The 14135-nt window shown below is 41.6% G+C and overlaps 1 protein-coding gene across 4 annotated transcripts in view; it reads left to right on the top strand.

The window, feature by feature from the left end:
• ACOT9 (acyl-CoA thioesterase 9) overlaps positions 1 to 11193 on the top strand; it is a 53111-nt gene extending 41918 nt beyond the window's left edge. For all 4 annotated transcript variants that reach the window (XM_045506871.2, XM_045506870.2, XM_010970307.3 and 1 more), the window contains 10 exons: positions 796 to 879; positions 1267 to 1370; positions 5461 to 5534; positions 8454 to 8521; positions 9015 to 9126; positions 9290 to 9380; positions 9546 to 9631; positions 10058 to 10145; positions 10290 to 10440; positions 10892 to 11193. In XM_045506871.2, coding sequence (XP_045362827.1) covers positions 796 to 879; positions 1267 to 1370; positions 5461 to 5534; positions 8454 to 8521; positions 9015 to 9126; positions 9290 to 9380; positions 9546 to 9631; positions 10058 to 10145; positions 10290 to 10440; positions 10892 to 10980 — 947 coding nt within the window. In that variant the 3' untranslated portion in view covers positions 10981 to 11193. The remainder of the gene's footprint in view (positions 1 to 795; positions 880 to 1266; positions 1371 to 5460; positions 5535 to 8453; positions 8522 to 9014; positions 9127 to 9289; positions 9381 to 9545; positions 9632 to 10057; positions 10146 to 10289; positions 10441 to 10891) is intronic.
• The last annotated feature ends 2942 nt before the right edge of the window (positions 11194 to 14135 follow it).

The raw sequence follows: 14135 nt of genomic DNA, 5'->3' as shown, positions 1-14135 counted from the left end.
TCCACTAATATTGCCATAGGTCAGACACATATGATTTCTGGGTACCACAAAGGTTTTTAAATGGAATTTCTTGCCTTTCATCCCTCATGCCCCCGGTACATCCATTAGCAGATGTGTGGATGGGAGGATTTATTGTTAGTCAACAAATATTTATATTGACCACAGATCCTGTCCTGAAGGTTGATGATACAAATTTGAATGAGTCATAGCAGAAGCAGGGAGGCCACTAAAGAAGTACAGTACAACTTTGAATGAGTTGATATTTGTAAGGTACATAGAACCATGCTTGGCACATATAAATGCTTGTTAAAATATGGAAAGTACGTAGATAACCACAAGGCAGTGTAGGAACTGAGGGTGTTACAGGGAAGGAGGGATAAATGAGTGAAATAATAGCTTCATAATTAGGAAAGCGTCAGGAGAAAAACAGGTAGCTGAATCCTTGTGATTTGTTTCTTTTTTTTAGAAGATGTTGGGTGCTGTCAGACTCATGTGCTAGGGTCTTCTGATTTAGTTACTGTGTCTCTGTGAGTGATAACAAGCTACCTGGTAGGCCTGGGTTTGGACTTCAGTTTCCTCACCAAATCTCAAATTGAGCAGGCATTCACATTAGATGATCCCCAGATTTCATCAGTGTGTATAAACCTTTGGTCCTATCATAAGGCCAGTAGTAGAATGTGGTGGGTTGGGTCTTCAAAACAAGAAAAGACATCTTATGGCTTTCTGGGAATAAATTACGAATGTTGAAAAAAATTTTGCTCTTGCTTTATTTGGTTCTTTTCTGTTTTTCTACAGTTCTTATTTGCTACATGCACACCAAAATCCATTCAGCTAAAATGTCTCCATTATCAATAGTTACAGCCCTGGTGGACAAGATTGGTAAGTGATACTATTTTCTATGCATACTTAGCATTTTTAGTAATTACAAAATATTATTGAGATTAGAGGAAATATTTTCCTTTTAGGGGCAATTTTTATATACATATGCATATGAAAGTGTCTAGAATGCTATATACCAAGATATTTATTATAATTATCTTTAAGTGGAAGGGTTTTGCATGATTCCAGTTTTATTTTTTATGTTCTTTGCATTGTTTACATTTTTCCAAAAGACATCCAAATTTCTTTTGTATATCAAAAAATTTATTTTTAGTTTTGAAGACAAAAAGGAAATGTAGTGGAATGTGCCACAATTTTAAATGAAATTGTCCATTTACAGAAAATTTGGGGTGTGGTTTAGGCTCAGATTGGTTTTCTGTTTTGTAGATATGTGTAAGAAGAGCTTAAGCCCAGAACAGGACATCAAGTTCAGTGGCCATGTTTGTTGGGTTGGGAAGACATCCATGGAAGTGAAGATACAAATGTTCCAGGTGCGTCTGCGCCCGCCCAAACACTGCCCTTTTGTTCTGATACAGCTGGCCAGTCTCAGTGAAAGAAAAGCTTTTAAAGCTTGAATCTCCATAGACAGGTGTATAGCTCACCACTTCTAGAAAAATAATTCAAGTGCACATCATATGCATGGTGTGTTGTGAATATCGTCTTCCTGGATGAAGACTGACAGATTATTTGGTGTTTATGTTTAGTGTTTATTATGTTCAAATCATATACAGCTCCATGTTAAGGTTCTTATTTCTGGGTTTTGCCCAAGAGAATTTCACAACAGTTTGAGTTACATTAAGTATGAATGGGATTGGTTCCTGTTGGTTTCCAAGGACTGCTGTACCAAAGTACCCCAAACCAGGTGGCTTGAAACAACAGAAATTAATTGTCTTATGGTTGGGAGGTTAGACATCCAAAATCAAGGTCTCAGCAGGACCCTGCTCCCTCTAAAACCTGCAGTGGAGAAGCCTTCCTTGCTTCTTTGAATTTTGGTGGTTTGCTGGCTCTCTGGCGTTCCTTGGTTCATAGCTGTAACATTTCAATCTCTTCCTCCTTCATCATATAGCATTTTTCTCTTGCGTCTCTTCTCTTCTTATAAGGACATAATAATACTGGATTAAGGGCCTACTTGCTCCAGTGTGACCTCATCTTACCTGATTATATCTGCAGCAACCCTATGTCCAGATGAAGTCACATTCACACGTACTGAGGGTTAGGACTTCAACATAACTTCTTGGGGGTCACAATTCAACCCATAACAGTCACTTAGATTATTATAGCAGTTAGGAACAGCCTCTGTAATGAGCAAAACTCAGAATAAAGAAATTCGTTAAGAAAAAGTACCTCAAAGAGGATAATAGCACAGAAATCAAATAATTCAGAGTATGCCCAAGATTTCATTGTGAAACTTATTTAAAAATAACTTATTCAGTTATGTTAGGATATTCAATGGGTCTGTTAATTCAGATAAATTTTTTTCTGTTATAGGATTTGAAACATTTCACCTTTTGGAAAAAGTCTGAAAGTTGCTCTGTAGTAAGTTATTTGTCAGAATAGTTAAGTAGTTTTTTATTTGGTGCTATATGTAAGCAGTTGAATTTCTTAACTCTTATGTTGATAAAACTGACAGTAATACTGCTTTTAAAGCAAAACATTATAAAGTTGTTGGGGATGCTGCTATGGTTTGTTCACAGCCTTTTTAAATTTTCACAGTTGATTCACGGTGGATTCCTGTCATAGGACCTGCTTTCTAGGGTATCTTGCCAAATAGGTTGAAAAAGAGATACAGGAGTTTTGGGGAAGAAAGAGCCAATGAAAATCAGTGTCAGAAGGACAGACTTTTGTTTTAAATTTACATTTCTCATTGGCTATTTTGATTAATAACTCATGGCTTGAGTGATCCTTTTATTCCAGAGAGGGAGCTTGGTGATAGGTGCTTTGCCTCTGGCTTGGCTCAAATGTAGGTTTAAATCCCAGCTCTGCTGCTATTAGCCATGTGACTGCGGGCAAATTTCTTGTCTTCTCTGAGCCTCTTGTTTCATCACCACAGTAACCACTAATCAAATGTTGGCAATAATATTAATTTATTGCCATTATTGTGGAGATGGTCCTATATATCTCTTCTAGGCTTAACCTTCAAAGGCGTCTTTCGGGGTTCTTGTTCAATCTCTCCCCTACGTGTACTCTTGCTACCTCAAGTGCATTGTATTCCAAACTGAGTGCATCATCTTCCTTTCCAGTCCTGTTCCTCCTCTGGTTTCCCCTTTGCCGCCCTCCTGTTTCTCCCAACTCCAAACCTTTTTGAAAACTTTAATTTTCCCTTTGCTGTGCAGGCTTTTGCCAAGTCATGCAAATTCATTACCCACAGCTCTTCACCGGAGTCCTTTCTTCCCCTTCCCCTCAGCCTCAAGCCCTCACTGCCTCTTGTGTGAGTACCTCAACTGTCTTGTAATCACTCTCTCTGCCTCTAGTCTGTTCTCTCTCTATTAGTTTTACACATTTCTGCTGGATGGATCTTCCAAAGCTGATCTTCAGTCATATCACTTCCCTTCTCAAAAATCTTCAGTGACTGTTATCTGGATTAAAGTCTAAATTCTTTTGACTAGTTAGGAACCAAAGTGCTTTATAAACTAGCGACAACCTACCTTTGCAGCTGTATTCCCTCCAACTTACCTACCTTCTTAGAGCTTACTACTGGACACCTTGAGCATCCTAAGAGCGGGGAGTTATTCATCTTGCATTGCCGATGCTTGGCACTAGTAGGTGTTCATTATAATAAACTGGAACTTAAGCAGCAGGTGAGCAGATGACTATCCTTGCGTATACTTTTCCCTGTGCCTGGACTCCTTGGGCTCTGACTCTGCACAGCCCCATTCCACTGGTGCTTCTGGGTCACTTCCTGCCCAAATCCTTCCCCAATCCTTTTGGTTCATGGTACCTATTCCTTCCCAACACCTCCTTCCTCAGTACCCTTCCTCTGACCCTCTCTCCTGGCACCTGCCGTTCCCTGCTCTGCAGATCTGTGTCTGGACATGTGTTTTCTCTTCCACTAGACTATGTGCGCCTGATGACAGGATCTGGGTGTGAGTCACCTAGCCTGCTTCCTGACAGCCTTTCATTTGACATTCACTTAGCAGTGGTTTATGGAGTGTCTCTTCTGTGCTTGGTGTATAGCCGTGAGCAAGACAGAAGGTTCCACTCTGCTGAAGTTCACATGCTAGTGGTGCTCAATAGTTACCTGCCTCAGTTCATTCGTCGGCAGTCATTGATTGGGTGTCTGCTGTCTGCTAATCTTTGTGCCAAGTGCTAGGGATACAGACGTGAATAAAAATGGTCTTTGTCCTCAAGGAGCTTACGGTGCAGTAGGGAGACACACGTAAATAAATGACCATGATATAGTATGCTAAGTATTATGCACTATTTCTCAACAGGGATGCTCTTGGCCTTGTATGTGAGAAAATTCTTTGTTCTGCATTATGAGCTGCTTAGCTCTTTGGTTACATCTGCTGTGCTAGTAATGTCCCCCAAGTTATGTCACGACTGAAACCAGCCCTGTGCACTTTCACGTGTCCCCTAGGGGGTGGTGTCCTCCTCTCCTGTTGAGGACCACTGTCAGGAGAGGGCTCTGTTTTCACCTAGGTGGCAGGCAGAGGAAGGAATGGTGAGCTCTGCCTGAGGAGTCTGGATGTGGCCAGGAGGGGAGGAGTGTCTTGAGGAGTGCAGGCCTGAGGGAGGCATCAGGCAAAGGCAAGGAGGGGAGTTGAATCAGGTGACAGCATGGGACATTCCAGGACCTCCAGCTTGTCAGCTGTGGCTCGAGGAAAAGGTGCAGGCACAAGGGGAGTGTGTGGTGAACAACCAGAGAGGAATCTGGGCTCTGTTGTGGAGGCTGTATGCACAGTGCCAGCAGGCTTAGACCAGATGCCGGGAGAAAGGGGGAACTCCTGAGAGGTCTGAACGGGACAGGTGTACAGGAAGATTGGGGACTCTTCCCGTAGCTGAGGGGGAAGGTGATAAGGGCCTGAACAGGCAGCAGGATGAGGACTAGTGAGGAGGTTTGTTGCGGATGACACCAAATATACTCTCAGGTTACAAGATGACTTTATGATAATGACTTTCCTGTAAGTACAGACTTCTAAGGGTAAAGAAATACCTTAAAATCTCAATGGCCTGTGCACTGTAAATATTTAGCTTAATTCACAGAATTCTCACTTACCTTACCCCTTCTTGGGAGTCCCTGTGCTCTGCTAAGGAAACAAACATGTCCTGGTAGTTGGCACGCTCAAGTTCCTGTGAGAGTGGTGGGAGGTTTGCCTGGCCGGGTGTGCCAATGTGAGGACGGGTGGGCCTGAAGAGAGCCAGAGTCTGCCAGGTGCGGGGCAGCACGTGATAGTGGTACAGAGGGTCCCTCTGTGACCTTTGCCCTTGGGTCCCGGTCCTGCTCAGCTCCTGTAGTTTGTGCCCATCCCAGCACTTCTCGCACCGGGCACTGTGGGTTTTGGGCATCTCTCTCCCGCGCTAGACTACAGGCTCCTTGTAAATGTGTTTCTACATCTGCATTTTCTTTCCTTTGTTCTCTAGTTACATGGTAATGAGTTTTGTCCTGTTTTGGATGCAACATTTGTAATGGTGGCTCGTGATTCTGAAAATAAAGGGTAATTACTATTTTTTCTTAATTCTTTATTTGGAAAAATATCCAAGATACATAAAAATGGAGAGAAAGCTATAGTGAATTTCCATATACCATCACCTACACTTAAGAGTTTAAACATTTTTGCCATATTTGTTTCTTCTGTTTTTTAAAAGTATATTCTCTTTGTAATATTTTAAAGCAAATCCCAGACATAATGACATTTCACCTCTAAATACTATAGCGTAGGCATATCTTTAAAAACGAGGATAGTTTCGCAAATAACTGCATTACCATTAGCATGCCTAAGAAAAATAATAAGTCCTTAATATATTCCAATAGTCAGTTCATACTCAGTTTTCTTTTTAACAATTTGTTCACATCAGGTTCCAAACAAGGTCCACATTATTATATTTGGTTTGTATGTCTCGTAAGTCTTTTTTTGTTAACAGCTTTATTGAGATATAATTTACATACCATACAATTCACCCATTGAAAGTATATAATTTAATGGCCTTTAGTATATTCACAGAGTTGTGTAATCTCTTGTTTGTTTTAATCCAGAATAGGTGTGTTTCCCACTGTCCCCTATTGTTTCAGATCATTAACTCGTTGAAAGCCTGGATTGATTGAGCTATACAGTGTTCCACTTTCTGGATTTACCTCATTGTTTCCTCTTTTTTTTTTTTTTTTTTTTTACTTTTTAAACTATCCCTAGTATTTTCTGTAAATTGAAGTTAGATCTACAAATTTGGGTTCAGTATATTTGGTGAGCGCACTTTGTAGGTGATGCTCTCTCTGTATTTCATATTGTATCATGTCGGGAGGTGCAGATTGTCTCACTCATAGTAATATTAAGATTGATGCATGGGTTCAAGTAGTGACAGACTGATCTTCCCATTGTGTAGTTCAGTTTATCCTCTTATGATCAGCAATAATGTACAGGTGTAGAACAGTATAAGGCGTATCCAAAGTACGCTTTGTCATCCTGTGCGTAGCTGGTTCCCCGTCACTCTTTCACCAGTGCTTTTGATGTCCGTTGCTGATCAGTGCTTTAACCATTCTCATTAGGGGATGTCAGATGATTCTCAAGTTCTGTCATTCTTTCTATATTTATTAACTGGAGATCTGTAAAGAAGAATTTTCACTTATCAACTAGGGCAGTTTGGTTTGTAAAGGAAAGTCAGGATCAGTGTTTCATTCTTGCCTTTATCTACACATTTACTAGCTAGTGATGACATAGTTTTTCTACTGTTTTGGCTTTCGGAAAAAGTATCGTGAGTTCATGGATTCCAGTATGGTAAATATATTTCAGTAAATGGCAGCCTACTATTCTTCCTGCTGCTGCGAGTGTATCTTTGGTCAGCGGGAGCTCCTTCAAGCTGGCTCCTGTGATAAGCTATTTTGACATTTCCCCTCTAGTCTTTGATACCCTCCTGCTCTCTGGTGCAATGAGGTATCTTAGGCTCATCCTATACATTTCTTGCTCTGGGCCTGGAATCTGCCGTTTCTCCAAGGAGTCCTCAAGTTCCTTTTAGTGAGAAACCGGTATTTATTTAGACACTAAAATCTGGGTACGCGAACTGTACATTGTAACTGGTTTGTCATTGTTTCTAGGCCTTTTCAGTGGATGAATGTTAAAAAGCAAACCTCTTGTCTTGAGTTTATACTGTTATTTCCAAGTCAAGTTTAACTTTAACTTATTTGGCTTTATACTTTATCTTTTTTCTCTTAAACTGAATTCTTGTTTCCCAATAACAGTTACACCCAAGGCATTCAGAGTGGGAAAAACTATTTCATTATATGTGTGGGACTGAGGTGGGAGGGAATATTGCAGGATTGCTGTTTGTACAGGACAGAGTCTAGAGGCCTATGGGTAGTCTAATTTGTTTTAGAAACTTTAGAGTCTGTAATGAGAAATTTCTTCTGCTGTATGAAAAGCTGACTTGGAAAACTCAGTTAAGATTGGAAAACACCTCGGTGACTCCAATCTGAGCGAAGAATGAATACCTCGGTCTTCTCTAGCTCCTCCCACCAGCTCCAGCCGACCTGGCGCTTCTAGTGGCTGGCCTGGGGCTCCTTTTCTATCACTGGGGGCGTTACTTGAAGCTTCTTTCCCAGCTGATGCCATTTTCCAAGCTGCCATTTCAGTTCTTTTGTTTCCATTTTTGTTGCATCAAACCTTTGGATTCTACCACAGTGAAATCCTATCCCTTTTCTCAGTGTTTTATCTTGAAAAATTTGACACTTACAGAAATGCAGAAAGAACAATGCAATGAGCATCCATATACCCTTCACCTAAATTCACCAATTACCACTTGACCACATTTGCCGTACTCTTGCCTTCTCTATAAATACATACACCTTTTCCCCCAGAATCAAAATTTGAGACTACTTCACCCATAAATATTACAGCATGTATCTCCTAAGTATAAGATAATTCTCTTATATAATCTCAGTGCCTTTATTATATCCAAGAAATTTAACAGTGATACAGTTATATTACCTAATGTATGATGCATATTCAAACTTTGCCAGTTGTCCCTAAAATATTTATAGCCTTCCCCCCTCCCCCCCAGTGACCAGGGACCATGTATTATATGTGGTTATCATGTTTCTTTAAAATAACCACCCTTACCACTTTCTGTCTTTTGACACTGACATTTTTGAAGAGTCCAGGCTGGCTTTCTTGTAGAATGTTGTAAACCTATTTTTAACTGTTTCCTCATGATTAGAATCAGGTGAAACATTTTGGAAAGTGGCCGTATCCTTTCTAGAGCATGAACTTTCTAGTCTACAGATAAGTCTGTGACTAGAAGGCTCCCCTAATTGTTGCAGAGTTCTTAGGTGAAGTAGTTAGGAAGCCTTACCCATGGTGAACATTTTCAGTCTTTATTAAGTAATGGCGTGTCTTTAATCTATTCTTTTCTTTTCTTCTCTTTAGGCCGGCATTTGTAAATCCACTCGTCCTTGAAAGCCCAGAGGAAGAAGAGCTCTTTAGACAAGGAGAATGTATATTAATTTGTTCATAATAAGATACAGTTTAGAAAGCACATTAACTGTAATGCCGAGGAGATTATTTAAAAGTATGTATGGACTCCTCATACCCGTCAGGTGTCTGGAACGAGAAATTACCTTATTTCTTTATTTCACAGAGTCCATACTTTGAACAGTTTTATCGATCATGCAATATTAAGTGAAGTAATTTGTTTTCTCATTTTTAATGAAACGGGGAATGTATCTTAATAAAAAAACTGCTGGTCGGGGCCGTAGGTCAAGATGATTGTAAGTGGTCTTACAATGAACTGATATAATTTCTATCTGAAAGCAAAGAATCACAGGTTCTTATGTAGCCTCAGCAGCCTTCTCTGGGGTACATGTACAATTTCCAGTGGGCCTTTTGAAATCTGGAAATACTGTGGAGGGTCCAAGGTGGCCCAGGTCAGGAACCCAGTGCTATAGTGTGGTCCTCCTGATCGTAGCTCTTTGTTGTCCCCGATTCCAGTGAACAAGGGGAGAAGGGTCGCCTTCAGCTCCACATCGTTGCTGAAAATGGCTCCCAATGCTGAGGAGAGGACAACCATACATGAGATGTTTCTTAGCACGCTGGATCCAAAGTAAGTCAGCATGGTGAGACTCCAGGCTGGGAAAGCATGTAAACCTTGGCCTTCTCCAGAGCTGCACTTGGCTTGAACATATTGGGAGGTGTTTGTAAATATTTTACTTTTCAGCAGCAAAATCATGGCACTAACAGGGTTTACTCAATCTGTATTTGTACAGGACTATAAGTTTTCAAAGTCGAGTTTTGCCGCCTAATTCGGTGTGGATGGAAAATTCCAAACTGAAGAGCTTGGAAATTTGCCACCCTCAGGTATTAGAATTTAGTGAAAGGTCTTCTAAACAGGGTAACTTGGATTTATGACACTCATCTGAGATTTGACACACTTTTAAACTGACCTCTGTTCTATGGCATTCCTTTGTTCTATAGATTAGGGGTGGTCACAGGCTTGTATTTATTGATACTTATGTCTTCTAGGAGCGGAACATTTTCAATCGGATCTTTGGTGGTTTCCTTATGAGGAAAGCATATGAACTTGGATGGGCTACTGCTTGTAACTTCGGGTGAGTTAGATTTAAGGTAATTGTAACTTCTGAGAAGCCGTTTATATGACCTGACTCAGTGAAGCATTTTGGACTAGTCTGGATGTGTTTGGGAATATATTATATTTTTGAATAAATGCCACGCTGATACCAGCTGGGTTTGGTCTTCATTTTAGAAGGCTCTTGCTCTGGTTTTGTAAGTTAGTGCATCAAAGACCTACTGAGAAAAGGAGGTGATGATATGCAGAAGGGGAAAGATGCAGTGATTTTTGGCACTGATGTGGTCACAATGGCATCTCTTACCGTTTCTCATTGGCATGATTATCTCCTCCTTCTCTAGGTTTATGCTTTGATCATTTAAATTTTGCTTCAGCTGATTGTTAGGGAAGGACTAGACATCATCTGAATTTTGCCCTTGACCCCAGCGATGCTGTCTTTCCCCGATAGTGGTTCCCGACCGTTTGTCGTAGCCGTGGATGATATCATGTTTCAGAAACCTGTTGAGGTTGGGTCATTGCTGTTCCTTTCTTCACAGGTAGGTGTGCGGTGAGAGATGAAATACAATTTTGTATCGTTGGGGCCTAGGAAAGAAGTTCTTATATTCTTAAGTCACTGTTTCTCTTCTGATTGTTTTCTTCCCCCTTTTCGGTGTGACTAACCATCATGTTTGAAATCTTAGGTTTGCTTTACTCAGGAGAATTACATTCAAGTCAGAGTCCACAGTGAAGTGGCCTCTCTTCAGGATAAAGAGCACATGACCACCAACGTCTTTCATTTCACATTCATGTCAGAGAAGGAAGTGCCCTTGGTTTTCCCCAGAACATACGGAGGTAAGCAGCAATGGCTGCTTGTCCCTAAGGAGGGAAACATTTAAAGATGTTTTTCTCCTTTTAAATTGTTGTGGGAAGTACTCTGATGCCCATCAGCCCGAGAGTGTATCTTTAGGGGATTGTGCTTTAGAGGTTCTGTGGCCCTGAAGGCCTGGATGCCCTGTGGCCCTCAGGTGCCCATTGCTGCTTTGCCCACCTGGCTGTTGTCTGAAGGGCTGGTGTCAGCTACAAGCAGCCACTGGTGGTCAGGACTGGCCCAACCAAAGGGAAGGGGCAGGAGTTGAGGCTCACTCCCTTGGGGACATTGTGTGTTCCCTGGCGCAGTGGGGCATGCCTGGCGCTGGTTTTGCATTCTCGTTGCCGTTCTGGTATTCCCAAGTAGTTTTGTGTTTGTGCACTGATTTTCTAAGGTGCTATAGGTTTATCCAGGGCCCTCTCTCCTGTGTTCCAGAGTCCATGTTGTATTTAGATGGGCAGCGGCATTTCAACTCCATGAGTGTACCAGTGACCTTGAACAAGGAATACCTCGTGGAGCCCTAGGAAGACTACACTTGTTGGAGACCAGCGCCCTGCAGTGACACAATGCCTGATGGAGGCCTGAGCAAGTGTATTGGTTTTAGTATTTATTCTCATCCTCCATAGAGAAGAATGTATTTAGCTTTTAGGATGACCAGAAAAGCGGAACGAAGAGAATGGCTGGGTGGGGCAGAAGGAGAAAGAGTTAAACAATAAATACTTTCAAGACAATTTAAATTGAGAACCTACTGTGTTGCCTCCTGTCTGCTAAGGAAATTAAGACAGAATGCCTTTTTACACAATTGGAAACATTCTTTTCTTATGCATACTGCAACTGTCAGTCTACAGTTTCCTGCCAGGGCATTTGAGGGGCATCCTTTAAACCTGACCTTTGCAGCAGTTCCCCTGTATTGAAATCCCATCACCCTACATGATTCCTTTATATTTTTGCCTCCTTCTGTTTCCCAGCTTTTGTTGTTAGCAGAGGGTAGATGAAAAGTTGGGGTGAAGGGATTTGATGAAAGATAACAGCACTTGTGAAGATTTGTGGGAAGCTTCAGATCTTAAAAGTATCCCAAGAGGAGGTGTTCACAGATGGCCTAGGTGAGGAGAAGCAGCCCAGTGCTCGTTGTTCATTCACCGCACAGCTCTGCAGCACACTCTGCTAGGGGCTGGGCGGTGCGTGTCTGATGAGCACGATGCAGAGCCACGGCAGGAACGGCTGCTTCTGCTTACGGAGCACTTGCCGTGTGCTAGGTGGGCGCTCTCCTGGGCATGTGACATGTATTAGCCCATTAAGTTTTTCCACCAACACTCTGAGCAGGTTCTGTAATCTGCTCAGAGGGTTTGGCCACTCAGGAAGCTGAAGCACGGAGAGGTTAAGTAACTTGCTTCAACTCCCACAGCTAGTAGGTCGTGGCACTGGGATTCAGAACCAGCTAGTGTGGGGCCCGGGTACTGCTTTCTGGGACTATAGCAAGGGGAGCCAGGCCCAGTATCACAGTGCCACCCAGGATCCCCAAGGGATTCTCAGGAGTCTGCAGCCGAGACACAGTGTCTTCTTTGATGGGACGGTAAGTTGACCAAGTTCAGAAGAGAAGAAACCCAGGTCGCAGAGAGGAAAAAAGTCATCTCCATAAAGGTATTATTTCCAGGAAGGAAACAGTCTTGAGTGAGTGTGGGTTCTAGATCAGCGGTCACAAACTTGGCTCTGCCTCAGAATTGGCCAGAATACTTTTTTAAAAAAATTCTTACTAATTTAATGTTTATTGAAATCACAGTTAACATGAATAAGCACTTCCGGTGGAAGCAGTCATGGAACAAACACAGCTGCTGCGGGGGCGTGCAGTTTGGCTCACGGATGCCAGCATGTGCTGTGTGGTAGTAGCTCGGCACCGGTGCTCGCCTCCCCGCGCCATCCCTACGCCCTCCAGAGCTCCACCTGGCCTTCAGGCCGGCATTTTGCAGATCTGCCTGTAAGCCGGTGGGGACCCTGAGGTGGCTAACTGGAAAGGACGGGCCCTGGAGAGTTGTGTGAATGTGTTAAGTGGAGTTCAGTTAAGCGACCTACTGTGTGCTGGTGTGCACTGTGCATTTAGCCGTTTATTGCTGTACACTGAACCTTTTGCTTGAACTTTTCTTGCGGTTATAAGAAGTGTTACGGTAAATATCCTAAAGATAAAACATTTAATCCTTAAATTATTCCTTCGGAAAATTGTTGAAAAGTGATACTAAATAGTACGCATACATTCAAGGCTTTGAATCTGTATTTCATATAACCCTCCATTCACTTAACACTTCACTTCACATCCACTTAAGCAATTTCCCTGAACTTTGCCATATTTTATCCTTTACTTCTAAAAACATTTTTGCCATTTTTATAGGTGAAAAATGACATTCATTAATTGCCGTTCTTCGAATTCCACTGAGATTGAACTTTAAAAAATCTCTGATTGTCTTTCTAGTCAAATTACTTGTTTGAGTAATTTTGGGTGTCAGATTTTTAACTCAAAATCTGTTACCTACCAGTGAAAGTTTTTATATGATAAGAACTAGAGATTTTTATATTTAATATAGGACTTTAAGAAGATGAGATAATATGAAGCCAACTCCGCAAGATAAACAGTAGATTCTACATGTTTAGTGTTCACTCCCTCTTCGTTAAGGAATAGTGGACTTTTAACCAGTACCAGCACAGCTGCGTATTTACTGTGGAACTCCCTAGTGTGGGTTGGACATAGTTTTTTTTTTAATTGAAGTGTAGTCTATTTACAGTGGTAGTTTCAGGTATACAGCAAAGCGATTCAGTTATACATATTTACATACATACATATATGTATTTTCAAATTATTTTCCATTACAGCTCGTTACAAGAGATTGAATATAGTTCCCTGTGCTATACAGTAGAAATTTGTTGTTTATCTATTTTAATGTGTATCTGTTAATCCCAAACTCCTAATTCATCCCTCCCTGCCTTCTCCCCCTGGTAACCACAGTTTGTTTTCTGTTGCTGTGAGTATTTCTGGTTTGTAAATAAAATTTGTATCTTTTTTTTCTTAAGATTCCACATATAAGCGACATCATATGATACTTGTCTTTGTCTGACTTACTTCACTTAATACGATAATCTCTCAGTGGGTTGGAATAGTTTTGTATTGAGTAGTTTGTGCTGACATACCACATTTTACTTCAGGCATTTCTTACCATCTTCTTAGTTTTTGCTTAGGTCTTTCTTCACTGAGCAATCTTTGAGGATGGTGTCTATAAAAGAGTTCGGTTCATGTTAGTACACTTTGCACTGTGTTGTGTGTGCCCGGGTGACACTGTAACCCGAATATGCTACAAGTCTGCCCGTTCCATTTGCTACCTGCATTCTCTGCGATCTGCTTTCTCTCCTCTCTTTGAACTGAGTCAGTAGCTTGATTCCTGAAGAACTGAGGTTCTCCTTCCACCCCCAGGCCCAGGAAGTTCAAAAATTTTTTTTTCTTTTTGGTGAGTTTGTGTAGAGAAAAAAGCATTTCATCTTTTTAAAGACACATTTGATTCTGTGGGGTGGCTGGGTTCATTTGGGAGGTTCTTTGTTCCGTGTGGCATTGGCTGGGGTCCCTCAGGCACCTGTGTTCAATCGGGAGCTCGTCTGGGGCTGGAACATCTGGCACCTCAGCTGGGGTGGCTGGAGT

The sequence above is a fragment of the Camelus bactrianus genome, chromosome X (genome assembly GCF_048773025.1).
Source record: "Camelus bactrianus isolate YW-2024 breed Bactrian camel chromosome X, ASM4877302v1, whole genome shotgun sequence".
Lineage (NCBI taxonomy): Eukaryota > Metazoa > Chordata > Mammalia > Artiodactyla > Camelidae > Camelus > Camelus bactrianus.
Note: the sequence above shows the minus strand (reverse complement) of the source record. Positions and strands in the feature narration are given on the sequence as shown.